At 57.6% G+C, this 25,471-nt stretch overlaps 9 protein-coding genes across 9 annotated transcripts; 6 read left to right on the top strand and 3 right to left on the bottom strand.

The window, feature by feature from the left end:
• Positions 1-344: 344 nt before the first annotated feature.
• SLS55_006896 (uncharacterized protein) lies at positions 345-2,364 on the bottom strand (the record flags this gene model as incomplete). Its single annotated transcript, XM_066778325.1, has 3 exons — positions 345-1,590; positions 1,643-2,210; positions 2,268-2,364. 3 exons carry the CDS (start codon positions 2,362-2,364, stop codon positions 345-347), a joined length of 1,911 nt encoding a protein of 636 aa, XP_066630762.1.
• A 1,197-nt stretch (positions 2,365-3,561) lies between these two features.
• On the top strand, positions 3,562-4,683 carry SLS55_006895 (uncharacterized protein; the record flags this gene model as incomplete). The annotated part of the gene is made up of 3 exons (XM_066778324.1): positions 3,562-3,582; positions 3,642-4,605; positions 4,658-4,683. The coding sequence occupies 3 exons, from the start codon at positions 3,562-3,564 to the stop codon at positions 4,681-4,683; spliced, it is 1,011 nt and encodes a 336-aa protein (XP_066630761.1).
• Positions 4,684-6,529: 1,846 nt separating this feature from the next.
• FEN1 (Elongation of fatty acids protein 2) lies at positions 6,530-7,763 on the bottom strand (the record flags this gene model as incomplete). The annotated part of the gene is made up of 2 exons (XM_066778323.1): positions 6,530-7,045; positions 7,098-7,763. 2 exons carry the CDS (start codon positions 7,761-7,763, stop codon positions 6,530-6,532), a joined length of 1,182 nt encoding a protein of 393 aa, XP_066630760.1.
• Positions 7,764-8,259: 496 nt separating this feature from the next.
• On the top strand, positions 8,260-9,775 carry SLS55_006893 (uncharacterized protein; the record flags this gene model as incomplete). The annotated part of the gene is made up of 4 exons (XM_066778322.1): positions 8,260-8,305; positions 8,592-9,507; positions 9,561-9,670; positions 9,729-9,775. 4 exons carry the CDS (start codon positions 8,260-8,262, stop codon positions 9,773-9,775), a joined length of 1,119 nt encoding a protein of 372 aa, XP_066630759.1.
• A 1,213-nt stretch (positions 9,776-10,988) lies between these two features.
• UBC4 (Ubiquitin-conjugating enzyme E2 4) lies at positions 10,989-11,865 on the top strand (the record flags this gene model as incomplete). Its single annotated transcript, XM_066778321.1, has 5 exons — positions 10,989-11,032; positions 11,169-11,214; positions 11,346-11,375; positions 11,490-11,673; positions 11,726-11,865. The coding sequence occupies 5 exons, from the start codon at positions 10,989-10,991 to the stop codon at positions 11,863-11,865; spliced, it is 444 nt and encodes a 147-aa protein (XP_066630758.1).
• A 2,924-nt stretch (positions 11,866-14,789) lies between these two features.
• SLS55_006891 (uncharacterized protein) lies at positions 14,790-15,875 on the top strand (the record flags this gene model as incomplete). Its single annotated transcript, XM_066778320.1, has 4 exons — positions 14,790-14,879; positions 14,936-15,010; positions 15,210-15,400; positions 15,719-15,875. 4 exons carry the CDS (start codon positions 14,790-14,792, stop codon positions 15,873-15,875), a joined length of 513 nt encoding a protein of 170 aa, XP_066630757.1.
• An 856-nt stretch (positions 15,876-16,731) lies between these two features.
• On the bottom strand, positions 16,732-17,314 carry SLS55_006890 (uncharacterized protein; the record flags this gene model as incomplete). The annotated part of the gene is made up of 2 exons (XM_066778319.1): positions 16,732-17,093; positions 17,158-17,314. The coding sequence occupies 2 exons, from the start codon at positions 17,312-17,314 to the stop codon at positions 16,732-16,734; spliced, it is 519 nt and encodes a 172-aa protein (XP_066630756.1).
• Positions 17,315-19,522: 2,208 nt separating this feature from the next.
• SLS55_006889 (uncharacterized protein) lies at positions 19,523-21,401 on the top strand (the record flags this gene model as incomplete). Its single annotated transcript, XM_066778318.1, has 3 exons — positions 19,523-19,576; positions 19,631-19,854; positions 20,000-21,401. The coding sequence occupies 3 exons, from the start codon at positions 19,523-19,525 to the stop codon at positions 21,399-21,401; spliced, it is 1,680 nt and encodes a 559-aa protein (XP_066630755.1).
• Positions 21,402-23,154: 1,753 nt separating this feature from the next.
• Positions 23,155-24,929, top strand: SLS55_006888 (uncharacterized protein; the record flags this gene model as incomplete). Its single annotated transcript, XM_066778317.1, has 4 exons — positions 23,155-23,211; positions 23,273-23,824; positions 23,890-24,242; positions 24,671-24,929. 4 exons carry the CDS (start codon positions 23,155-23,157, stop codon positions 24,927-24,929), a joined length of 1,221 nt encoding a protein of 406 aa, XP_066630754.1.
• Positions 24,930-25,471: the final 542 nt, after the last annotated feature.

Genomic DNA, 25,471 nt, shown 5'->3' with positions numbered 1-25,471 from the left:
CCCCAACCCTTGAAACGCAATCGAACTTGATGACCATATCCGTCATCTTCCCCTTTCCTTCCTTCAATCGGCCGTCATCATAAATAAGAAAAAAAAAAGTACAAAAAAAGGCGAACGGGCCTCTTGGAGGCCTCGCGGGGGGAATATTGCAGTTACGCAAGGAGACCGGAGAAGAAGAGAAGATTAGAAGCGCAGTACAAAAAACGCCCTCGTTGCCCCATCGTTCGTGGGTTACTGAGGTGGATATTCGAGAAAGAAGTAAGACCGGTGTGATACGTGAGCGAAAGTTTGAGGGATGGGGTATCAAGAGTACACGAAATGAGATCGAAACCCAGACAGCAAAATCATCGGCCAATCTCCGGCTTCCTGGCCATGTTCACCATGGGGGGAGGCCCGTCCATGTCCGGGTACGGAAGCGGGCCGAGTGGCCTTCCATGCGTAGGGCTCATGGGCCTGCCGTTCGGGCTCATGGGTCTGTCATCCGGATAGGGCAGAGGCGTCTTGGGTGGAAGCGGAGGAGGGGAGTGCGGCATGGAGCCATCGGTGGTTGCCGTCGCGGGTCGTGCTTCTTCGTTACTGAGCCTTGGGGTGGTGGGCGTGGGGACGAGAGATCCATTTGAACTCCGGTAGGGCAGGTACATCTCGCCTGAGTTACGCCGATCTACTGGCTGGGGGTACTCATCGGATGAGATAACCGCGTATTTGTCGTTGTCGTCAATAGGCGGGAGTCGGTTGAATGCTGACATGCGTGGAGAGGAGGGGGAAAGAAAGTCGTTCGACGCAGGAGTCTGCGGGGTTTTCATCGGGAACACAACATCCTCAGCTGGCAGCTCGACAGCGATTGGGTTCGAAGGTGGCGTGTAACCGTTGCCTGGAGCAGGGGGAAGAGGACGGTCCCACTTCGATTCCGACGTGTATTCGGTAACGCCGGCATTCTGAGCTCTCTCCCACCTGACTTTTGCGCGGTGGATGCGTCCAAGCTTGCAGGCAGCATCCAGATTCATGCCTTGAACTTCGTCTCTCGCAAGGTACCGGCGGGTGTTGGTGCTGATATCGGCAAGACGATTCCACTCGTTCATACCGAATTCTCCAACGCCGACTTCGACATTGAGGCGGTAGTAGTTTTCTTGGTTGACTCCGCGCTTGGCCAGATATTCCTTCACCATGTACTCGTGAGTGTCTTCACAACCTTCGATCTTGGCAATCAAGCGTCTGCGGGCCTCCGCAAAATCGCCCATACCGCTGCCGATGAAGCCTTCCCACCAGAGGTGCTGTTGGGCTCCGGTTCCGTTGGGCCGCTTTCCAGTGCCAATACTGACAAATACGCCGACTTCTCTTCCGGGCCATTCGTTGCGGACTGCCTCGTCTAGGACTTGAGGCGAAGGGTTGTATTTTCCGGCGCCTTCGTCAATGAAAACCGATTGTCCAATTTGGATGGGCTTGAAGGCGAGTCCCGTAGCGGAGGTTGCGCGGCCGGCCTGCCAGATGGTGCATTCGAATTCAGGAGCGGGTTCGGCGCGGGAGTCATACGATCTCAGCAGCTGGGCTTTGCCGCCCTTCGGGGTTCCCTTGTAGACAGCGGTGACAGCACTGTGGAAGTCAGCAATGGCCAATATGAAAAGATGTGGTAATGTCCACTTACGTCTTGGTGCGGTTTTCCCTGCTGTCGTAGAGCAGGGCATTGGGGCTACCCCAGCGCATGGCTGCATACGGACCACGCATGTTAATGGGGGCCATTCCGATCTGACTGTAACGGCTGGAAGTACTCATACTTCTCTGGGGACGGCCGTGGACACTGCTTCTGGGACTGAGGGGAGAGTGAAGATCGAGGTCAGAGGCGGAGGTGTCGTCTTTGCCTTCGGCCTCGTTTAACGTATGTTCGCGCACACACTCGCGAATGGCCTCCTCCAATTTCGAGGCCTTGAAGAGGGTATGCCTGTAGGGAATGCCGGCAATGGTCTTGTCGGTCTCGAAGACGCGCTTGGTCATGCGCACATAGACATCTTTGCAGGTCTCGAGGTCGAGCCTCAGGCGGCCCAGCATGATGGCGATCAAGCCGCCGGTGCCGGTGCCGGCGATGAGGTCGAAGTGTTCGCATGGCTTGGGGATTTCGTGGCGCTTGGGGGCCTTGCCGTGGATCTCGACATATGTGCGGTGCATAAGCTCTTGCAGCAGGATCAACATGGAGTAGCCGCGGACACCACCGCCATCTGCGAAGCGAATGTCAGTACGGTCACGCCAGGCAGGGATGGAGGGGTGCGACTGACCTAGCGACAGGATGCGCAGCGGCGGGCCTTTGGTGGTGTCTTTGCGGCGCAGGCCGGTCGACTCGACGACCGATAGGTGCTGAATGGGTTCCGGCATGGCGGAAGAGGCTGTGGCCGCCGACGACCAAGAACTTGGGGGCCTTGACGGGTGGTCGCGGGGAGGGCGGGAGGCGCGGGGCCGGACTTTGGTGGCGGGCAAGCGCAGGAACGATGCAAGTGCGGTAGAGGTGCAGATGCGAAAGCGCTGGGGGCGCGGTCTCGAGGGTATAAGGTCGTTGGGTCGTGGGCGCAGAGGTCGTCGGGTGCCTGTTTCGGCGCGAAGGCTGTGTGAGTCTTGTAGCGCGCGTGCGGGCGCAGTGTGGTTGGCTTGCGCGCCCAACGGCACGACGGCTCGCTGCAGTCGGGCAAGGCCCGGTGGCCTACGAAATACGACGTCACCGCACCCTCATTCGCCAAACGACGCTGCTCAGCCACACACCGCCGGCCAGTCTGTGCGGTCGCCCCCGACCCGGAGCGCCCTCTCACCGCTGATTCGACCGGCGTTTCCTGGATCAACAGGTTCATCTGCCCTTTGGGCCCTGCCGCGTCGGCGCGCGACCTTCCCGAAGACTGATCGAACGTTTCCTGCGCTGCTTCAAACAGGCCTGCTGTGGCGGCCGGCCGTGACATCGCCAGCCGGCCGTCTCGCGTGCAGCGCAAAACCACCACGCGCGCACTGCACACGGGCAGCAGCCACAGCCAAGCCCCCGGCACCGCGCTCACCGTCGAAAGCCCTGCGCTCAACGTGTCTGAGCCGCTCGGAGTGGCCGCAGCCGCCAAGCCTGGCGGGTTTGCAGGTCGCGTTGGTACAGCCCCCTCTTGCAGCCGATGGCTAGCGCGAAGAATAGCAGAACATGGCGTAACTATGTCTTACCTCGTTCTTAGAGAAAAAAAAATACGTAGGTAGTTGAAGCTATGGTCCGGACGAGAATGTCGAATTAAAATTTCTACATACACGTCCGGATAATGGCTTCAACTACCCATGACATGAGCAAAAAAAAAGATCCACGCTAGCCATCGGCTGCGCGAAGGAGCTGTAAGCGTAGCTGGGAGTAGGCGAGCCCGGCCTGTCATCACGCTGCCTATCGATACCGAAGATGCGAACCCCGCATTGCGAGCTCGGCGACTCACGCCGTGCCAGCGCGCAGCTACAGCGCTACTCTGACCTCAGTCGCCTCTGCTGTTGCTCAACAATCTGAAATTCAAATTTGCCTCTTGCTTTTTGTCAGCGAACGTTGCTCGTGGACCCGCCACAATGCCGTTGAAGATCGGCCAAGTACGTCGTCGTCTAGCGGCCTCGACCCGCGTTGTCCCACTCTGACACAGCATCCGCAGCTCTATACGTACCCCATCAAGGCGCTGCTCCCCACGCCAATCCCTTCGGCCACCGTCACCAAGAATGGCTTCCAATATGACCGCCGCTTCATGCTGCTCAAGATCCAGGATGATGGCAGCTTCAAGAACATGCACATCGTTTACTTTCCCGAACTGTCTCTCTTCCAGCCCACCATCATCTACCCGGACGGCGCCGACGAGAAGGGCAGCATCAAAGTTGATTTCCGTCCGCCGTCCGACTCGGGGAAGCAGCCCGACTCGCTGGAGTTCCCGCTGCAACCCGATCCTGCCGGCCTGCCCGAGGTTGAGGTCATGATGCACAAGAGCCCGACAAAGGCCTTTGACATGGGTTCCCCGTACAGCGACTGGTTCTCCAAGTGTTTGGGCTTCAGGGTCAAGCTGGTCTACCTCGGCGACAACAGGCGCCAAGTCTTGATGTCCCGCTCCCCCAACGAGCAGCAGCCCAAGTCGTGGTTGTCATCCCTTGCGAGCAACCTCCCCTTGGTCGGCGCCGAAGAAAAGGACACCGTCACTTTCCAGGACTGTGCTGCCTACCTCGTTGTATCTCAGTCCTCCCTGGATGACGTATCTGCCCGCTTGCCTGATGGCGTCGACATGGATGTGACCAAGTTCCGGCCCAATATCGTCATTGAGGGAGCTGACGAGCCGTGGGAAGAGGACTTCTGGGGAGAGATCCAAATCGGAGAAGCCACCGTGACGCTCACCCACAACTGCGGTCGCTGCGCCAGCATCAACATTGACTATACCACGGGCAAGACAGGTACAGGTCCGACGGGAGAGGTGTTGAAGAAGCTCCAGAAAGACCGTAGGATCGATGTTGGAAACAAGTGGAGCCCTGTCTTTGGTCGATACGGGTTCCCGGGACCACAAGACGCAGGAAAGCACCTGGCTGTTGGTGATGAGGTCAAAATCCTGAGGCGGAACAAAGAGAGAACGAAGTTTGGTGAGTCATCACCACAATGGCTTGCGATGAAGCAACTAACAATGATCCCTAGATTGGCCAGGTCTTAGCAACAGCTAAACTAGAGATGTAGACTTTAGTAGAGAAGGCCCAAGGCGAGCTGGTATCGCATAGCCTTCACTTTTCGGTATCACTTTTTTGTTTCTCCAGGGCCCTGATCAGCACCGATCCCAACATTCCCGTCTCGGCGACCAAAGTCCTCATCCCTCCTACCCTAACACTACCGTTTCCAATAACTCTATAAACTCCCCTCTAAAGTCTTTAATGTTCTCCCTTAGCCTTATCTTCGCCCCCTCCTTCCCAACCTTCGCCTCGGCCGCCTGCCCCAGCGCCTTCGCTAATTCATTACCAAACCAAATACCCCTGGCCTTACTGACTCCTCATACTCTTTCTCCATCACCACTACTATCAACAATCCGATCCTGCATCACATTTTCCTTCTTCTCCGACCACGCCCTCCGAGGACAAACCAAATCCAACACCATACCTTGCGCAAACCCATCCAGCGCCTCTGTATCCCGATCATGTACATCCCCAATAAAGACAAGAAGGCAGCGTTCGTCGTCGTCGCCATCGTCGCTGTGATGATGGCGAGGGGAGCGAAAGACAGCCATGCCTGCGTCGCCTGCGTCGCCGCCGTCCTCGGAGCGGCCGGTATGCCGATAGTGGCCTTGGTCGTCTTCTTGATGTCGCTGTTTGCTGAATCCGTGCAACATGCCATGGCAAGCGTGAAGTCCATTGTGAGAAGATAGTTTTCCACCGTTCACGCGAGCACTGGAAAGGAGCAAAGCACAATGTTGGTTTCGAGGGAAGATTAAATTAAGAGAAAAAAAAAATTAAGCTAAAACTTCTTTTGCCCCCAGCACATTTTTTGCGCTGATGAACCCACCCAACCCCGACCTTTAAAGGTAGTCGTCACCCCCGGACGCATCAACGCCCAAGACAACACGAACTAGTCACGAGCAGAGGCAGGCTTGCGCCTGCTTGCTTCCGAATGCTGATCGGCGCCTCGAACTCTTCGCCCGTAACCCTAATCGACACCTCTTGCGAGGCGCCGCTAGAAGAGCTGATGAAGAAGAAGAAGAGGAAACGGAGGGGGCGAGGGGACGAGGGTCTTATATACCCCCCCTCCAGGCAGCAGCGGGCGGCAGCGGGCAGCTGCTCAGGGTCTGCCCGTTGCTGGGGGCAACGAACCGGTTAGGAAGGAGCGACTGTGGGTTAGGAAGGAGCAACTGTATGTGTGTGCGTCACTCACCCTCACCACCACTGCCGATGGGGTGGGGTTTCACCCTGCAACATTATCACTAATTATCACCACCAAATTACAGACGCAAGAGCTAGTGAGTCTACGTGAAACCTGACTGAACGGCTACCAGCAACATCGCTCCCCCTCTTTCCACTGCGCTCGAAGGCTAACAGCTCTCCAGCCAAACAACTGATTGATGAAGTGATAGACTGCTTTGCTTCCCATGGACGAAACGAGAAGTGTCGATGCCCTACGTTTCTTCTACATTCAGCAGGATGCGCGAATAACTTGTATGGATATTGCAGCTTAGTTCAGGGCTCTGTTACCGACACCATAAAAGTGACGGACTTCTCAAGTGGCGATCAGTAAAACTTCCTCAAGCAGCGGCACGAGTTTAATTGAAAAGGTCAAGTCGAATTCATCCCTCGACGAAAGTGTGTTTCGCTCGCTATCGGCCCCTCGTAGCTATCTTCGCCATTCCAACCCTTCTTGAAAGGTCGGGCCTGAAGGCCTCTGCCTGTTCAGTGGTGTTAACGCCAAATCTCCGTTCCCTAGCCACCCAAGCAATCAAATCATGTGCTAATGCCCTCCAACGCCGTTTGCTTTTATGCCCATGTTTCCGCCTCGGAAACTGCGAACCTGGAATTGTCCGCTTCGTCCTCATGCCGTACCCCTCGGCTTGGCCTTGGCCTCCTTCTTTTCCTTGGCTGCCAACTTCTGCTTCTTCTTCTTGTCTTCAACCTCCTTCTCCTTCTTCCTCTTGAGGCTGGCCTGCTCTTCAGCGGTCTTAGGCACCGTCTTGAAGAAGCCATCCAAGCGACTCTGTTGCGCGGACTTGAGATTCTTCGTCAGGCGCTGCGAAGCGCTGCGCACGCGATCCTCGTTGAAGCCCTTCTCCTCGACCAGGAACTTGATTAGACCATCCACATCGGGCGCGTCCCACTTGAACTCGCAGTCAGGGTGGTCCGCTGGACGGACGTCGGGCTCAAGGAAGAGGAGACGAGCGTCCTTGTAGGGCCAATCCTCGGGCAGGGTGTACTTGGGGTTGGACTCGAAGTGCTTGACGACGCCATCGAGGTCTTTGTGTTCGCGGATGAGCTTCAGGGCAGTGCTTGGGCCAATGCCCTTGATGGGGTCGACATAGTCGCAGCCAAGGAGGATGCAGAGGTCGATGAACTATGACAAGTCAGAGTGAACCAACTCCAATCTCGCTAGAGTGATCTCATACCTGCTCCCTCTTCATCTCAAGTCCTTCCAGAACCTTGTCCAAGTATATCTCCTGAATTGGCTCCTTGCGCTGCTCACTGAAAGTGAGGTGGCGCAGCAATACAGGCGAATTGAAGGTGAGAGTGTCCATGTCCTCCGATGCCGCGGCGTACACCTTCCCTGCCCTCGCCAGGGCCGCGCACTGAGCCTCGGCCTCAGTGGGAGCAATGATGTACGGAATGCCCATGAGCTTCAGCAGGCGCTGGCACTCAGCATTGTGCTCGCGGGTGACGCGGACGGTGCGCCTCGAGAACTTCTCGACATCCTCGGCGGTACCGGTCTCCTTGGCCTCCTCGTGAGCTTCCTGGGCCTCGGACTTGCGCTGGAAGCGCTTGGCCAGCTCGCCGGACTTGAGCTTGGGCGGGGCGCCGTCGAAGACGAAGAGCGGCTTGATGCCGTTGTCGACCATGCGCAGGGTGCGGTAGAACATGCCCATGATGTGAGAGGTGGTCTCGCCGGTTTCGCTCATGAGCTGCTGGCCGTCGGAGCGCACGGCGATCAGGAAACTGTAGATGCTCATGGACGCATCGATGGCGACTTTGCGGCCGAACTGGTGCTTGATCTCGCCCGTCTTGATCGCGCCGGGGCAATTCTCGTTGATGACCTGGTAGAGGTGTTTGATACCCATCTTGGCGGCTGCCGGGGGCGACGGTCTCTGCGAGCGGGCGTTGTGTGGCGAGCAATGGGCGGGGTGGAGGGTGTTGTTGCGCGGGTGAAGTCGCGAAGATGACGCCCGCAGGCAGAAAGCGCGTCTCGCTCGTTCAACGCGCGTTTTGGGACTAGCGCCAGGCGACAGCCGAGCCCTACGTCACGACCCCTCGGTCCGTGTCCACCGCGTGCATGACGGGAGGTCTGATGCGCTCGGCCAGATCGCGTTCTGGAATCGAGCGGGCCAAGCCGCCGCGAGACATCCTTTTCTTGCGGGACAAGCGACCGGAGGGCAGGTGTCTCCCGACAGCCCCGCGAAGCACTCCCGCTCTTCGCGCTCGCGGAAGCTTGCCGATTCCGAACTCGCCCTTCCGACGCGATGCCCCTGCAACGCGAGCCTCGGCGATGAGTCGGCTGCACGCGCCTGATTGGTGTGGGGTTGCCGACCCGCCATCATCACTGTCGCGGCCCTCATTATGAGCAACAAACCGCCTCTTGCTCTGCCCTTCCTGCTTGCTACTCGTCGCCTTCTGCTCTTGTGATTTGCACCATGTTCAGACCCGTCGCCCGTCATGCCGCAAGGCAATTGCGCGCCTCTGCGCGCTCTGCGCCGCTCGCCCGCCGCCAGCTCCATGCCCCAGTCACCTTCGATTACAAGGACCCATTGGGCTCCAACAATCTATTTACGGACGAGGAGCTCGCTATAGCTGAGACGGCTGAATCCTATTGCCAAGAGCGCATGCTTCCCCGCGTACTAGGTCCGCATTGATCCGAAGATTTGGCAAACGATATGCTGATTGCGGAACAGAGGCCTACCGCAACGAAGACTACGACAAGAAGATCCTGGAGGAGATGGGCGAGCTTGGCCTGTTGGGGGCGACCATCCAGGGTTACGGATGTGCTGGCGTCAGCAGCGTCGCGTCAGGCCTGATCACCCGTGCCGTCGAACGCGTGGACTCGGGCTACAGATCCGGCATGTCGGTACAGAGTTCGCTTGTCATGGGCGGCATCGAGGAGTTCGGAACACAGGAGCAGAAGGACAAGTTCTTGCCGGGCATGGCCAAGGGAAAGATCCTGGGGTGTTTCGGTCTGACAGAGCCCAACCATGGCTCAGACCCCGGCTCCATGGAGACCACGGCCAAGCCACACCCGACCAAGAAGGGATATTTCTCGATATCCGGCGCAAAGACGTGGATCACCAATTCTCCTATTTCCGATGTCATGCTTGTCTGGGCCAAGTTGGAAAGCACGGGCAAGATCCGCGGATTCCTGGTTGAGCGGTCTCAATGTCCTCCTGGCACCCTTGAGACGCCCAAGATTGGCGACAAGAATGGCCTGAGGGCGTCGATCACTGGCATGATCCAGCTCGATGACTGCCCTGTCCCCGAGGCCAACATGTTCCCCGACATCGAGGGATTGAGGGGCCCGTTCAGCTGTCTCAACTCTGCTAGATACGGAATTGCCTGGGGCACCATGGGCGCTCTGGAAGACTGCATTGAAAGAGCCCGGACCTATGCACTTGAGAGGAAGCAGTTCAAGGGCAACCCACTCGCCAAGTACCAGCTCGTGCAGAAGAAGCTTGCCGATGCAAGCACTGATGCGGCGTACGGCATTCTGGCTGCTGCCCAGGTTGGTCGCCTCAAGGACGAAGGCAAGGCGGCACCAGAGATGATCTCAATGATCAAGCGACAGAACTGTGATCGGGCTCTTGTCAACGCCAGGATGTATGTCGGCTCGACCCCTTTTGTCCACAATCCATCTGCTGACATTGCGCTAGATTGCAAGAGATCTTCGGTGGCAACGCCGTCAGCGACGAGTACCACATCGGTCGCCATGTTGCGAACCTCTTCGTGACACAGACGTATGAGGGCCAAAGCGACATTCATGGTGAGTTGCCTGTATGGGCGGAGTTTGGGACGAGCAGCTACTAACGTTCATCCGCCAGCCCTTATTCTTGGTCGGGCCATCACTGGCATCCAAGCCTTCGTGTAGATTGGGAACCCCATTGCTTTTCCGGGGAAGATGATAAGCCACGGGCGTTACCTGTGTTGCAGCCACGCAATAACGCCTAGATCGGAAGTGGGTACATAGCCGAGCAAACCAACCCATAACTTGCAAATGTCTCGGTAGCTGTATGATGCAGGCATGGTTGACGGTTCCCAACGCTCGCGGTTGGCTGGGTGGACTTCGTATCTGCAATGCTCAGACAGTGTGAGGTTTCAAATAGCATAAGAGCGAGCTTCAGCCGTTCGCTGTTTCGGGAGGGGCCCGGTGGTTCTTTTTCCCAAGCATGCTTTTGCGAGAGGCCCGGTCGATCAACTGGCGACGCCTACTAAGCAAGTAGGTCACACAAAGAAAACAAAAATTCAGAAAGAACAGGCGCGGTGGCCATGAGCATGGCTGTAGACGTCCCGCCTCCCCTCGGCAGCGTGCCTACAAAGAAGTAGCAAACGCACTGTGTCCCCAGCCGCGAACGGTCCAAAGGGATGCGGATGCTGATACAGGCTTCCAGGCTCCGGCGGCGGAGGAAATGGCAGAGCGGTTGTGTGCAAGTGCCCCAACGGGCGAAAGCTGGGCAAGCGGACGCGGGCGGGGTGGGCCGTCTCTCAGGAGGCAGGACGCGTCGTAGTGTAAGGCTGCAGGTGGCGGAGAAACAATGGTTGATGCAGGTACCTTGTACCGGGCGGGAATTCTTCAGGAAGCCGCACGTGACATGCCTGTTCGCGCGGCAGGTGCATTCGCCGGCGGCGGTGGTGACTCAAGAGACGTGAGGTGCATGAGGCTGAGGGAGCTTCTTCCGGTTTCGTGCGCCTGCTTGCTCTGGCGGGTGCTGCGGCGGCGACCTACTTGCCGTCGACGCTGGGCTGCATAAAAAGTCCATCGCCGTGGCCTTTTGCCGCGCCGCCTCCCACTCCTACGCTGCCACTTCGCCTCCCGCGCCGGCCCACGGTCTTCCTCGCGCCTCTGTAAGTGCTTGCCCTTTGGTCTGCCGTTTCTCGTCGTCGTCGGGGAACGAGTTTTCGGCGATACGTCACTGCCGGCCACGTTCGGGCAGCCACGCTCCCAGGCGCTAACCCAGGATTATATTGCCGTGCCACAGCCCACTTCCCTTTACGCTGCAATCTTCAACCATCGCTCGCCCACACTTACAACACGCACCCGCCCGACGCACCCGCTTCCACCACAACACCGCACACCGCACACCATGGCTCTCAAGCGCATTAACAAGGAACTCACTGACCTCGGCCGGTACGTATCCGCCCCCGCCTTCGTCAGCCGCCGCGCTCGCATGACAACTTTGCGGGTGCGGGGCTGCCAGCGACCAACACCGGCCGCCAGCCCCCAGACTCCATCGCCCGGATCCGTGTTGACCGTTCTCTCGCAGTGATCCTCCCTCCTCGTGCTCTGCCGGCCCCATCGGCGATGACCTGGTACGCTTTCCCCCGCCTCACCTGGCCGACCGCCAACACGTAGCCCCGCGGCTGCGGCGGCTACCCACATCGCCGCCCTCACCGTCTCGGGCGGCATCGAGAACACAATACTGACAGGTTTCTGATGAAAGTTCCACTGGCAAGCGACTATCATGGGCCCCGTAAGTTGCGCTCCATACTCCTGGCGGCAGGAGGCGAGGCCAAGGGGCCGAGCCTCTAGCACGCCGCCTTTGAAGCCACATCCACCAGATCCGTTGCTGACCTCGGGACTACAGGGTGACTCTCCTTACTCCGGCGGCGTCTTCTTCCTTGCTATCCACTTCCCCACCGACTACCCCTTCAAGCCTCCGAAGGTCAACTTCACCACCCGCATCTACCACCCCAACATCAACTCCAACGGCAGCATTTGCCTGGACATCCTGAGGGACCAGTGGAGCCCGGCCTTGACCATCTCGAAGGGTGTGTGATTCCATCTCGCTTACGCGCCAGCATCTACTGACATGGCGTCCAGTGCTGCTCTCCATCTGCTCGATGCTTACAGACCCTAACCCCGACGACCCGCTTGTCCCGGAGATCGCACACGTGTACAAGACCGACCGCGCCAGGTACGAGGCGACGGCCCGCGAGTGGACTCGAAAGTACGCCATCTAGCCGATTCTCCTGCATGGCTTTGGTGTCCTCGGTTTTCTTTCTTCACGGCTTGCTTGCTTGGGAGGTTTAGGGTGATGGCATGGATAAGAAGTCTATAACTCCGTAAGGAACGGCCTGCTAGCGCTTATCGAAGGAGTGCTCCCCAAAAACACTCACAACTCATGTCTCCTTTTCTCCTCTTTGTTTGGGTCGAGTCGACACTTCATGATGCATATCCGGCCTTTTTGACGAAACGGGAGTATTAGGAATTCAGGGCTTCTTCCAGTTTGCATGCGAGATTCAAATTCAGAGACATTGCGTGGAACCTATTTCTTCATTTCCTACTTCCTCCTCATGGTTCGTTTCCTTCCCGACTTCGCTGCTCTTCTTTTAATAGACCGCACGTGATTCATACTCCTTGTTCGATCCCGAGCTCGTGGATCTGCCTTTCGTAAGCCCCAGTTCCCTGATTACGCTTGCACTGCCTCGGCAGCCTGTGGTGATGACCAATCATACATACAGATCGACTACGATAATGATATGTCTATTCTGGACGGTCCACGGAGATCGAGCTTCGAGTCAAACAGTGATATAGGCAGCGTCACCTCTTGCCTGTCTGCAAGTTGCCCCGTCACACCCATGTCATGCACCCTGCAGGGATGAAGCTCCTTGTGCTCGATGGCCCCAGTCGTGAGAAAGGGGAAAGGCGAAGTCGGCGATTGACGCTCCGGTCCATTTGAAGGGCCCGACTGACCCGACTACCAGGCTACTTTCGAAAGATAAATTAATACTTTTCTAGTTGAAAACTGCCCCGATAACTGGCCATGTAGTCTCTTGCAGTGTACAGATCGATCTGAATGTTGGCGTAGATCGACGACTTGCTGTTTCGCTCTCAAGGACTTTGCTCGGATAGAAACTTGCGTGAATGCTCGGGCAGATCATCTTTGCTCACTCGAGTGCAGTACGTGCAACGGCGTCATTGTCGTCCTATCTCAATGTCGGGCGCGAATATCGGACTAATGGCAACCGCTCCTCGCCAGCAGCTCAGCGACGATTATTACCTATAGGGGTGTAGGATGCAGCTTTGGTTCTCTCGACCACGAAGCGTCAGCATATCGATGAGCGTCGACCTTGTTTTCACGTCAGCTGATGCCCGCTACCGAGCGCTTCCTTCCCTCCCGAAAAGCTCGATAGCTGAACCTTATGCAAGATCACGGAGGCAATCGTGTCGAGTTGTATCCCCGCCCCTCTCGGGACGGCTCGTGCCTCGTTTAGAACTTACGGCTACGAGCACGCGACATCGATTTGTGTTTGCCTCTCATAGCCCTTTTGCCCATGGCAGACCGCCTGATAAGCGTACAACCCTGCTGGATCCGTACACTTGGTTCCGTGTATCTCGCCGGGCCCTCGAGTCTCGTGAGATGAATGGTAGGCCCGCGGGGATTGGCCGTACGCGCGCGCAAAGAAAGAGGGGCTCTTGTTGGCTTTTGCATCAATGGACTGGCTGACAGCTGCTCTCTTGCTCTCTCTTCTCGATCGCCGCCTTCCTGCTGGAGGCGTTCCGCAGGTGGGATCGTCGAATGTAATAGATGCACGTATCACGCCAGAAACCCAGAAACGGGATGCTTGCTCTAGGTACAGTCCGTGATTGGAGCTGTCATGAGCAGCGCCTCGCCTTGGTTCTTTCTTTCTTTTTCCCTTCTTTGTGGCTCTGACGGACGAGCAAGGCGATGACTTTGTTACCATTGCTGCGATTGTCCTGCTTGTTCCCCCTCTCGAGAAGTCGTGGGATAGTCGGAAGCTGCTGCCAATAATGTCGTGCAATATTGCTGGACGCTGGGGTTTGGCGATATTGCATGCGTCTTTGTTGGTGGCGCTGCAGCCCACTACTTGCCCTGGCTGCAGGAAAGCGACAGATGCACAATGATCTCCCCCTCTGCCCTGTCATTGCTGCAGTGCCCCTCAGCGTCACACCCGACCTGGACCCTCCGACCTCACACTACGTCATTGACAGGACCCCGGCCGGGCTGCACTGTGTACACGAGCGACGACGGGGCCAACACCGCAGTTTAGCCTGCTCGGTCGCACTTCCGACAGAGGGGTTGCTGGAAGGGGTTCTCCGTGCATTTGCCGATGGACGGGGGGGTTTGTGCCACGATGCGATGAGAGAGGCGGCATGTGTAGCGCGCCTGAACCCTCTGCCTGTTTGCCTTAAGCGCACGGTCGCGCTTCACAATCGACTTATCGCTTTCCCTTTCCCCCCTCCACAAGCTACATGGCCGTTCTTCCCTGGCAAATCGTGATTTTAGGTTCGTCCGCGCCGGTCGAGGCGAGGGCTCCTGTTACTTCCGCCGCCGCATTATTAAACCAAGAGTAATCCCCCTCCCATTCCATTTATCAGCAAGAGCGCGGCTGGCGGCAGCGCGGGCGCAGCAAACGGACCCTCTTTCGTCCGCAACAAGCGCGCAGGCGCAGGCGCAGGCGCAGGCGCACGCCCTGGGCTGGCCACGCCGCCGTCCCGAGCTCTCGCTTCGTGCAGTTCCATCGGGTATGGGATGTTGGAGAAAAACGTACGATGTTCAGGCGCGTGGAGCCGCGCTAAGGGCGTTTGTGGCGCTGGCGCGCTCCGTGATTTAAGCAGTTTCGAGGATTGCCGTGGTTCGCGACGGAGCTCTCTCCTTGAGCATCAAGGGCCCGCCGCGCCACGCGGGCCCCGGGAACTTGATGAGGCGTTGCGTAAGCGCGGAGCAACGCAGTGAGATGAGATCTCTCAGATATCCTTAAACTCTCTTTGGTCCTCTCCCTTACTCTTCGCTCGCCCTTCTTCTTCTTTCGCCATCTATTCTGGTTGCTTGCTCTGCTTTGATCGACCTTCCCGTCCCGTCCGCCAATCTGATAAATCGGCCCGTTGTCGTCTCAGCATCACCTCCACAACTACCGTCGCCATGTTCCCGCCCCCGGAGTTGAAGGCCATTGCAAGGGAGGTTGCGGACTTGCTGAAGGAGAGGAATGAGACGCTTTCCGTTGCCGAGACGGTACGAGCACTACTGGTAGAACCGACATCTTTATTCTCCGACTGATTCCGGAAAAGGCTGCAGGAGGTTTGACCTCGGCAGCAATCCTAGCCACACCGGGCGCGAGTGCAATCTTCAAGGGCGGTCTTCAGGTATGCGCGTGTGCCCTTCCGATTCTCCCACATGCCGTTTTCCATCGAACCTCGAAAATCTTCGCCGTACAACATCCGACGAACCTCCCACCATCTTTACTTTTCTCTCTCTCACACTCTCTCTTTCTCCGCCCCTCCCATCACTTCCCCCTCCTCTACCAACCAGGCTCCGACCCGAATCCGTACTTACCGAAATCAGCTCTACACCCTCGAATCCCGCATCGCCTACGGCGGCTGGACCGAGGAAAACCTCAAGAACTACGCCGGCCCGACGCCCGAGATCGTCCAGGGCATCGCCCAGCACGTGCGCGGCACCCTCGCCACCACCTGGACCGTCTGCGAGAGCGGCACCGCCGGGCCCACCGGCGGCGAGACGAGGAACAGGACGCCGTAAGTTCCCCCTTTTTTTTTTATCTACTACTACTACTTCCGCCTGTTTTTTCCTCCACCCTCAGTGCCGTTGCTGTGTTTCGCTGGGACTTTCTTCCTGCCTGTCCCCCCTTTTTTCCTTTTTCTTTGGGGTTTAGCACGCGCGCTGCTTTTCGAGTGTCTGCTTTTCCTTTTCCTTCGGCAGCGATTTGGCTTTGAGAGAGTACGACCTCGTAGTTCTTTTTTTTTTTTTTTTCGAACACGGACGAAAAAGCAAAAGAGAAGAAGCAAAAAACCCCCCCGGGGAAAATTGTCTGACGAAAAAAAATGTGTTCACAGTGGCTACGTCGCGCTCGCCGTCAGCTCCGCGGCCGGCACCGCGACGAGGGAGGTCGAGACGGGGCTGGGCGGCGACAGGGAGGCGAACATGCAGAAGTTCGCCGTCGAGGGGCTGACGCTGCTGCGGGACGCCATCAAGGGGGACGTGAAGCTGTGAAAGGGTTTTTTTTCGAGGGGTCATGGGGGATGGGGGGGACGGAAATTGACTGGGTTGGGCTGGGCTACTGGACCACTAATGTTCTGAGGACGCTTATCGGGGAAGGCGAGGGAGGGAGGGAGGGGGGAGAGATAGAGAGAGGAAAGCATGCTTGCTCCATGCGGCATTTAAGAAAGAAAGACGGTGACATGGGGTGGTGATGATGGACGAGCCACGTGGGCAGGCGGTTTTGCACGAATGGGATAGTGAGAAATAGACGTTGTGCCTGATATGTGAGGATGTCCGCTTCCGCGTGGTTGAGAGGGAGGGATGTACCATGCACGAAGATAGATGAGGCCTTTTGCGGTGCTCGATGCGTTGACGGCACACGTGCTGACAGCGTTCTGAATTATTAGGCGCGTCGGGCCGCTTCTGAAGCAAACGTTGCACAGTTCATGTGACCTTAGCTCTAGGTTTCGGCGCCGTACTAGTATCATACAAAGGAAAAGTTCGTACGTGATAGGATATCATTGTTTGCCGCCCGATAGCCAAAAGAGAAACGCCTATTTGAGTCTTCGTCGCCAGAGAAACTCACTCGCTGAACCTACGCCAAAGAAAATGACCGTATGGGGGGTATAAGAACGAATCGGAAAGCAACGGAAAAGTGGAGGGCGGCTTGTGTTGGCGAAGCAATCCAGACCAAGTGCAGCCATGTGACCAGAAAGCCGTTGCTTTGTGCTAGCGCCCACAAGGGGCGGATTTTGAGTCATTATGTCTCATAACCAGACCCTTTGCAGCCGTTTGCAAAGCTGGCTAGCAGAAGCCAGTCGCCCAACGCAAGCCTGCATCTCCGCGTGCTTCAAAAGACGCGTCGGCATTAGCAGTGATCATTCGGATTATGGTCTTGATGCTGCTCTTCCGGTTGATGCGCAGCGCCGTCGTGATCGGGGCGGTGGTTCCAAGTGCTGCTGGGCGAACACTGCGACGACTCGGGCGAGCCGTTCAGCGAGCTGGTCGGCGTGGTTTCGGGAGAGACAATGTAGAGGTCCTGGAACTGGTTGAAGAGCATGCGCTTGAACCAGACGCTGCGCGGCAGGCAGACGCTGGCCAGGCCGGACTTGCTGTTGGGGAACTCCGAGTAGGTGCTCTTCTCTTCGTCGTTCCAGAGGTCTTCGCGCTTCACTTCGACTCTGCTGTCGCCGCGAGGGATGCGCTTGCGAGTGACGCGCAGCGAGGGGTCTTTTCCACCGCGAGCGATGAGTGTCTGCAATACATAAATTGCGATGGGGTCGGTGCGGCTTACCTTTGTCCAAGGCCTTGCAGAGGTCTTCCTGCGACGACACGTCCAGTCCAGTGCGATACTTGTAGACCAGAATGCTAGCATTGTCCTTCTCGTCGAGGTTGAATTTCTCAGCACTCCGAGTGGAGGCGGTAGAATCGGTGTTCCAAGTCCGCGACATTGCGGGCCGAGTTGGGTGTGTAGGATGCGAATTTGAGTTGGGTCGCGCCGTGGTGACGTATGGTCGGGAGAGCGGTTAGTGGGAGGCGGTGGGCGGTAGGCCGGCTTTTAATGACTGGAGATAGAAATGGTCTCGCGTGTGGAGTGACTCTGGCTGGCCAGGAACAGGAAGGCCGTGGGATGTTCGGGAAGATGCTCGGCGGTGAGTAGACGGTGGGCAGACGTGTTTGTTGAAGAAGAGTTGGGCTCGCTGCGCCTTGCGCGTGGTGGCTCAGCGGGCCAGGATCGGCGTGCCCCAGACCGCACCTGCCAGGCTCGCTTCTGCCCGCGCGCCCCATCGCAGCCAGTCAAGCAGCGGGTGCGCGTCAGTGGCAAGCGCGCTGCGGTGGCACAACGTGCCCGCGGGATCCTCAGCTTGAGTTCACCCCGACGCAGCTCCATGCCAGGCGGCCGTCCTCCCTGCATAACCTCCGAAGCGCGGCGCCACACGCTGCCTGAGCCTGCTGACCCAGAGTCGTTTGATACTGAGGATCTACGCGCCGGCCAATGGCCGTGCATCACGCGGTGCTGACCAGCGCCCACACCTCGGTCGCCAGCCCTGTCTAGCGCGGTCGCCCGGCTGCTGCTGCACGCATGAGGGGAGTGCAAACAGCCAGTACGAAGGAGCAAAAAGCTTAGTGACGGGGTGAAGACCCGGCGAGGAGCTCACCACCACGCCGGTTTGCGTAAGAACTCTATCAAGCACGGCCGGCCCCTGCGTGCGCGCCGTTGGCGATTGACGATTGTGTGGTCACGCACAGGCTGACTGCCTGCTTTCCGCGCGCATGTCGGGGGCTTTTTGCTGCGAAATCAAGCCCAAGCCCATCAGCGGGCCGGCTCCGAGGGGCCCGGCGCCACTCTTAATCGCGCAGGCTTGCCCGCGCAGCTGCTATTTTTCGATCAAGTGGCCCGCAACAGCTATAGCCGGGGAACACGGGCGACCATATGCCTCCGCGAGTGCCTGGACTGCGTCATAGCAGAGAGATCCGCAGCCACATCCGCTCCCAGGGGCGGCAGGGCAGGTGCATCATCTGCGCGACGGGGGCCCGCAGTTTAATAAGACTAAGAGACGTCCCCCCACAGCCAGCCTCCATCTTGCTTGCGAAGAGTCCGTGTCCGGTCGCCTTGCGTTCACCCAGAAACGACCGCCCGATCTACGATCGCCCAAAGCGCGCCGACGATACCTACATATCAGACCGCTTTCCCAGACGTTTGCTGCGTCGCTCCTGCCGGAAATTGCACGAGAGCTCCGTCGACGTTGCGAGCTCCTTCCGCGCTCCTGCTCAGATCTCCCGCTGGAGCCTAGCTCTCCCCAGATTAGCGAGCTCCCTGTTCTTTCCATCCACCTGCTCAGATCTCCGCCAGACCCTTGCGCGTAGGCTCTTTTCCTCGCCACCCTCCTACCTGCTTGGTTCTCCACCAGTCTCCGTTGAATCGCCTTTCCAACTAGCTCTCTGGACAGCCGCATCTGCCTGAAGCTGCGCGTGGACCGCCGGTGGACCACCGGTGTATTCGCGCCGGCCGTTCAACAACGCTATGACTGGGCTGAAGGTCGACACGGCAGGCACGCCGCAGCGACCTCGCAGCGTACGGACCGTCCGGACGTTTGCCTCCGCCGATGACGACGTTTCAAATGGCAGCGATTGGGCGCGTTCTGTCAAAGATCCTTGGGATCCTGCCATCCTTACACTAGGTGAGTTCTCGAGCTTGAAATTGAAGCTTCTGGTTCGCCGCATTTGTAGGCGGCAGCTCAATGCCTCCAACCACCGCAAAAGAAAATCTCAAATCTTGCCAGGAATATGGCAACCAACTCATGTGCGGAGCTGAACCCTATGTCTGTGTGCTGTTTTTGAACTTACATATACGTTCGGATGTTTACTTCAACTGTCCACGTTAGAGGGATTAAGCGTCTTATGGCTAACTGAAATTCACAGATGGTGGCGGTATTCGCGGCTACTCGAGCCTCCTGATGGTCCAACAACTCATGCATGAAATCGCAGAATGGGAGCGCAAGCTCGAAATGGAAGAGGCAGCAGAAGCAGCGACCCGACGGAAAGATGGCACATCCACTCCGCCATTCGAACCCCGTACATTCAACGAGGACGAGCTGTTACCCGCGCATTACTTCGATTTCATGTACGGAACAAGTACGGGAGGCCTGATAGCAACAATGCTAGGACGGTTACGCATGAGCGTGCCACAGTGTTTGGAGCTCTACCGACAGGTAAGTCATTTCCCGGCCCACGTTTTCAAGTATGTGTGAAGTGACGTTAAGTAGGTTGGAAATGACCTCTTTGGTACACGTCGCAGTGTAGTACCTCTGACAACCAAGTATCGTCACAAGCCTCTAGAAGAAGCCGTCAAGGAGATAGTGAGACGCCATTGTAAGACCCATCCAAACGGTACCTGCGATGGCAACGACTGGTTTCCGTGGGATGTTGAGGAGGAGGAAGATCAAATCAACTCTCTGGTGCTACGGCCTGGAGAGCAAATATGCCACTCGTAAGTCCTTCCCCAACTACCGTTGTCAGTCGGAGTGATGATCCAGACGCGAATGTTTTCAGTTGTTCACGTTTACGTCTGGACTACTACTCAACACCCCCTGTAGGGTGACACTTTATTGCGATGATCTAACATTCTAAATCAGAATTTGCCTTACAGCAACACACAACGAGCGTGTGAATGAGGCGCATCTCCTCCGTACCTACAATCACCGATACGTCAACGTCCCCAATTACATCACTCTCTACAACGAAGGGGCAGACAAGCTCAGGGTCTGGGAAGTCACGCGCGCCACATCGGCGGCGCCCTTCTATTTCAAAATCCTGGAGGCCGACATCCGCGGCGAAATCATGGGGTTCAAGGATGGCGGGATCCGCGAGAACAACCCGGCGGGCGCGGCATGGTCTGAGTTCGTGTCGTTGTACGGCGAGCACCGCGACCCAGCGCTGCTGCTGTCCCTTGGCACCGGGCGACCGGATGAGAGTGCGGATGGCTTCGCGAGCGCGTGGCCAGGTCCGTTTGGCAACAGCCGGGCGATGAAGAAGGTTGCGGAGAAGTTCGCCGTGTTCAAGAACGTGCTGATCAAGTACACCGAGGGCGAGGAGCAGCACCGCGCCATGGTGCGCATCGCCAAGGGTGAGAACACGTGGTACAAGCGGCTCAATGTCGACGCGGGGTTGGAGAAGATGAAGCTGGACAACTGGGAAAAGGGACCGTGGGGCGGCCCGCAGGCTTTTGCAGCTGCGGCGGCGACAGCCACGGCCGTGGCGACTGCCCCAGTGTCGAAGAGCGCCGCCATCGCCTCCTCCTCTGCGCCGGCCATCCTGGCCAGCTCTACAGCCGCCGCTCTTCGCGAGCAACGCGTGCCGCGGGAAGACACGGGAACAGACCGGCGACGCTTGAACTTCGAGATCCCCATCACCAACACTAAATCCGCCGAGGACGCAGACCCAACATCCTCGGGCACGCTTCCATCCGTGTCATCCGACAGCCTGTCCAACAGCAACACCGCTACCGCACCCAACAGTCAGCAAGACCAGCAGCAACAGAAGAATAACAAAGATGGCCCCAACAAGAAGAAGAAACAACCGAAGCCCGTACCCGGCGGCCGCACGTTGACCCGCATGGAAGAGGCCACGGCTGCGTACTTGCAACGTCCCTTTGACCACAAGTACGACACGTACGCACGGCCGATGATCAAGGTGCAACAGGCAGCCGAGAAGCTCGTTCGGCAGCGGCGTGCACGTGAACGCGCGGCGCATGAGGATCCACGTAGGTGGGATACGTACATGGGAAGGTGGCTCACGGGCAGCTATGAGGATGAGGCGGATGGCGTGGTGAGATGGAGTATGACGGAAGGGGAGGGTAGGAGGATGAGTTTGAAGAGTCTGGTCAAGGGCGTTAGTGGGAGCGGTAGAGAGACGAGGAGGGGTAGTGGGCAAGAGGAGGACGGGAAGAGGCGGTCGGAGAGCGGAGATGCTGGTACTAGAGCGTCGGGAGAGCATTTGGTCAAGGAAGGGAGAGGGAAGGGGAGGGAGGTGAGATGACACGAGGTGAGGAAGAGCTTGTGATACCCCCGTTTTATTTTCTCTCTCGTTGTTTTCTTTTTGTGAGTACAGCTCCTTCGCGCAGCCGATGGCTAGCGTGGATCTGTTTTTTGCTCATGTCATGGGTAGTTGAAGCCATCGTCCGGACGTGTATGTAGAATTTTAATTCGACATTCTCGTCTGGACGATAGCTTCAACTACCTACGTATTATTTCTTTTTTCTCTAAGAACGAGCTAAGGCATAGTCACGCCATGTTCTACTATTCTTCGCGCTAGCCATCGGCTGCGAGAGGGGGCTGTACATTTCCGGATTAAAGAGCTTGGATTGTGTTGTACGTTCTTTGCATGAAGGAAGTTCCTTGTAAGACTTTCGGCCGTTGAGAGACTATTGCTGCCGGATGAAGCATTTGCGTGGAGTTTGATATGCCGTTTCACCGAAAAACCTGTTCGTGTCTATCTGGAGATAAGATGGAGATCCGCGTCGTCTGTATAATAGCCGTTGTTTCCCTGCAGCAAGGACATTTATCTCTATTGGCTTTTGATCGCGTCGTGGGAATCATTGCATCATTTTTAGCAGGAAATCAACTCGAAAGTGTAGAAAGATGGACACAGAGTGGGAGCGCTCGTGAAGGGCGTAAAAGCTTCGAAAGGAAAGAAAGGAAAAAAAAAAAAGGGAATGCGATTAGAGATGTGTTTCGAACAATTCCGACGCACGCATGAGTAGCAAATGAGAGGGGGAAAAGGAAAGTAGAACGGGTTGAATCCACGTTTATTATTAACCGCCCACATCCGTCTTTTCGAACTAGAGAAGGCGGCGTTACTTGAATGTGAGCATATCCCTCTACATATCTTATGCAACTGCAACTACCCATATATGAGGAGTGTCGTCATTGGTGAGCTTAGAAGGCTCGGATCTTTTGTTACTTGCTGTACCTTATACGCTAATAGTGGAAGATGGGTGTCTTTTTATATATATAAGGTTCGTAACCAACTTAAGCAGCTTATTCAGCCACTAGGTAAGCGGGTTTAATTTGGAACCAATCTTTGTCAAGCACAACTCGATAGAAAGCTGCAGTATGCGCGATACTTTTGATCTATCCCATGCTAATCCAGGAAGCCCGGCATCCTTCAACACCAAGGTGCTTTTGCAGCAAGCATACCGAGGTACTTGTGGGGAAATCATGTGCATGGGTTTGGAGGCAGCGACGGCAAGTCACATTAAGGTTCGTCATCCATTTCGACTTCGGGGATAGCGCAATAAGCATGTCGTACGGCTTTACCGTACACGGGAGCGGGGCAACCTTGTCGTAGCTTCGCCACTGTTTTGGCTTCTGGAAGCGCAATGACCAAATGCTCTCGCGGCCAAGCGGAAAATCATGCAGCGCATTCTTCAACGGGAAGTCATTCAATGCGGTGGACGGTCAGAGCCGAGACGGGGGCACTCGGGCGGCACGGGGCCCGAACACCGCCCCCGTGTCGGCGCGAGGAACGGCGCGAGATCCGAAGCCCGATGCTTGAAATGACCGACGTGTAACATCGCAGCAATCCCCGAACGTCCAACACCACCTCGCCTAACAGATCGGCGGTTTGCAGCTTCCGAACTAAGGGAGGCGAGCCGTCATGATGCAGCGAGCGGGGTGCGGTCAGCGACGTGCAAGCGGCCTATAAGATGGAACGCAATCCAACCATGGTGCTTACTTGGATCCGCACAACAGTTTCTCTCACCATCTGAAAACCAACACTGATCCTGACCATGGCTAGCGGTGCTGTTTTGACAGTGCTCTTTGCCGTTGGCATCTGGGCCCTGCAGGTAAGTCAAGAACACCACCCACCTCGAAACATGCCAGCTCACACAGCCCGCCGTCCCAAAGGTCCTCGTCAAAGGCTTCACCGGGCCGCTCGGCAAGATGCCGGGGCCGTGGTACACGCGCTTCACCAACCTGCCGCTCAAATGGGCGACCATCACGGGGCGGCGGGTCGTCTTCGTCGACGGGCTGCACCGGCGGCACGGCGACATGGTGCGCATCGCGCCGGGCGAGGTCGACTGCAGCAGCCCGGCGGCGTTCCGCGACATCCACCGCATCGGCCGCGGCGGCTTCCGCAAGGCCTTCTGGTACCGCGCCTTCTCCGGCTACGCCGACGACGCCGACGAGAACTGCACCATGTTCTCCATGCTCGACCCGAAGCCGCACGCCCAGCGCCGCAAGATCCTGGCCCGCGCCTTCAGCAAGTCCGAGATCCGCAAGCACTGGGAGGACGAGATCAGGCGCAAGGTCGAGTTCGCCGTCGAGCGCATGGGCGGCGACGCGGCGGCGGGCGCGGGCGGCGACGTCGACGCGATGAAGTGGTGGGTGTTGATGGCGTCGGACATTGCCTCGTTGATCGTCTTCGGCGAGAGCTTCGAGAACCTCCAGGCCGGAGAGGTGAGTCTTTGCCATCGAAGTGACGGGCCGTGATCAGGGGAAATGCTGATGGATGAACAAAACAGAAAAACGCCTACATCAAAGCCCTCGAGGCCAACGCCCGCGCCTCGGGCATCAACGCCGAGCTGCCCCTCCTCAAATACGTCCCCCTGCCCGCCGTCCGCAGGCTCTTCGCCGCGCCCAAGGCCACCCTCGACTGGGCCGCCAAGACGGTCGACAACAGCCGCAAGTCGGGCAGCGCCGGCGTCGGCAACATCTTCACCAGCATCTTCGCCGAAGCCGAGCGCTCCTCCTCCTCTTCCTCTGACGCAGAAACAACAGCAACAACCATCTCCGACGTCGTCCTCGCGCGCGAGGCCCGCAGCTTCATCATCGCCGGCTCCGACACCACGGCCGTCTCGCTGACCTTCCTCGTCTGGTGCGTGCTGGCCCGCCCGCGGCTGCACGAACGGCTCGTCGAGGAGCTCCGCGCGGAAAAAGAAGCGATGATGGGCGGCGGCGGCGACGAAGCCGCGTTCGTCGACGAGCGCCTGGAACGGCTGCCCGTCTTGAACGCCGTCATCCGCGAGACGCTCCGCCTGTACGGCGCCGCGCCCGGCAGCCTCCCGCGCACGACGCCGCCGGGCGGCGCCACGGTGGCGGGCGTGTGGATGCCCGACACCGTCGTCGTGTCGACGCAGGCGTGGTCGTTGCATCGGAACGAGGACATCTGGGAGAGGCCCGAGGAGTGAGTTTGGTTCTTTCTTTCTTTCTTTGGTTTTTGGTGGGAGCATCTCCTCCTCCCACCCCGTCCTGTTCTTTTTCCCGGGACAAGAAAGCTGATCACGATATGTACCGTGTATACAGGTTCGACGCCGACCGCTGGACGAAAGAAGGCGGCTTGTCGGAGGAGGCGAGGGCCGCGTACAACCCGTTCGGCGGCGGCGCGAGGGCGTGCATCGGCATCAACATCGCCGAGATGGAGATGAGGCTCGCCGTCGCCGTCTTCTTCTCGCGCTACCCCAAGGCGCGGCTGGCCCCCGCCACGACGGACGAGAGCATGCGGCCCACCCAGTTCTTCATCATCAATCCGACGGCGGGGGAGTGCAGGGTTGTTCTGTCTTGATCAGCCTTGCGGGTGTGTGTGTGTGTTGGGGGGGGGGGGGGGGGGGGGGGGGGGGGGGAGGGGGGACGGTTTGTGGTTAGCCACATGCTGCGAAGAGGGGTGCATGTGACTGATGAGGAAGGACTCGGACGAGGCTGTTGGTGTAGCCTGGCGCCTCTTGTACGTTCAGCTGCTTACGCAAGATGAACAACTTCTCGGGGGTGAGACGCATTTGCAGCCAGATGTTTCGGAGCTACTAACATTTCGTAATGGCATTTGCTCTCGACCTTTACAATGTGATTCTTGTGTCTCTTTGAAAATCTCGGTACTATATTGACGAGCAATTGCGTGGTGGTTTCGAGGACGTTCACTTGAGGGATTCAGTGCCCATGCGGTCAGCCGTCCACCCCTGTAAGAAGCAGCCATTCGCTAATGCCTGTTCAATAGGATGCAAGTGGCTTATCGTGCGTTGCAGCCTCGTTGCCTACAAGAGGGGTTCGTAATCAACCAGGTGAAGTTGCTTTTTCTCAAAGGCTGCCATTCTGGCCTATCAGGCAAATGAA

Source organism: Diplodia seriata (genome assembly GCF_021436955.1).
Source record: "Diplodia seriata strain FDS-637 chromosome Unknown scaffold_7, whole genome shotgun sequence".
NCBI classification, from domain to species: Eukaryota; Fungi; Ascomycota; class Dothideomycetes; order Botryosphaeriales; family Botryosphaeriaceae; genus Diplodia; species Diplodia seriata.
Note: the sequence above shows the minus strand (reverse complement) of the source record. Positions and strands in the feature narration are given on the sequence as shown.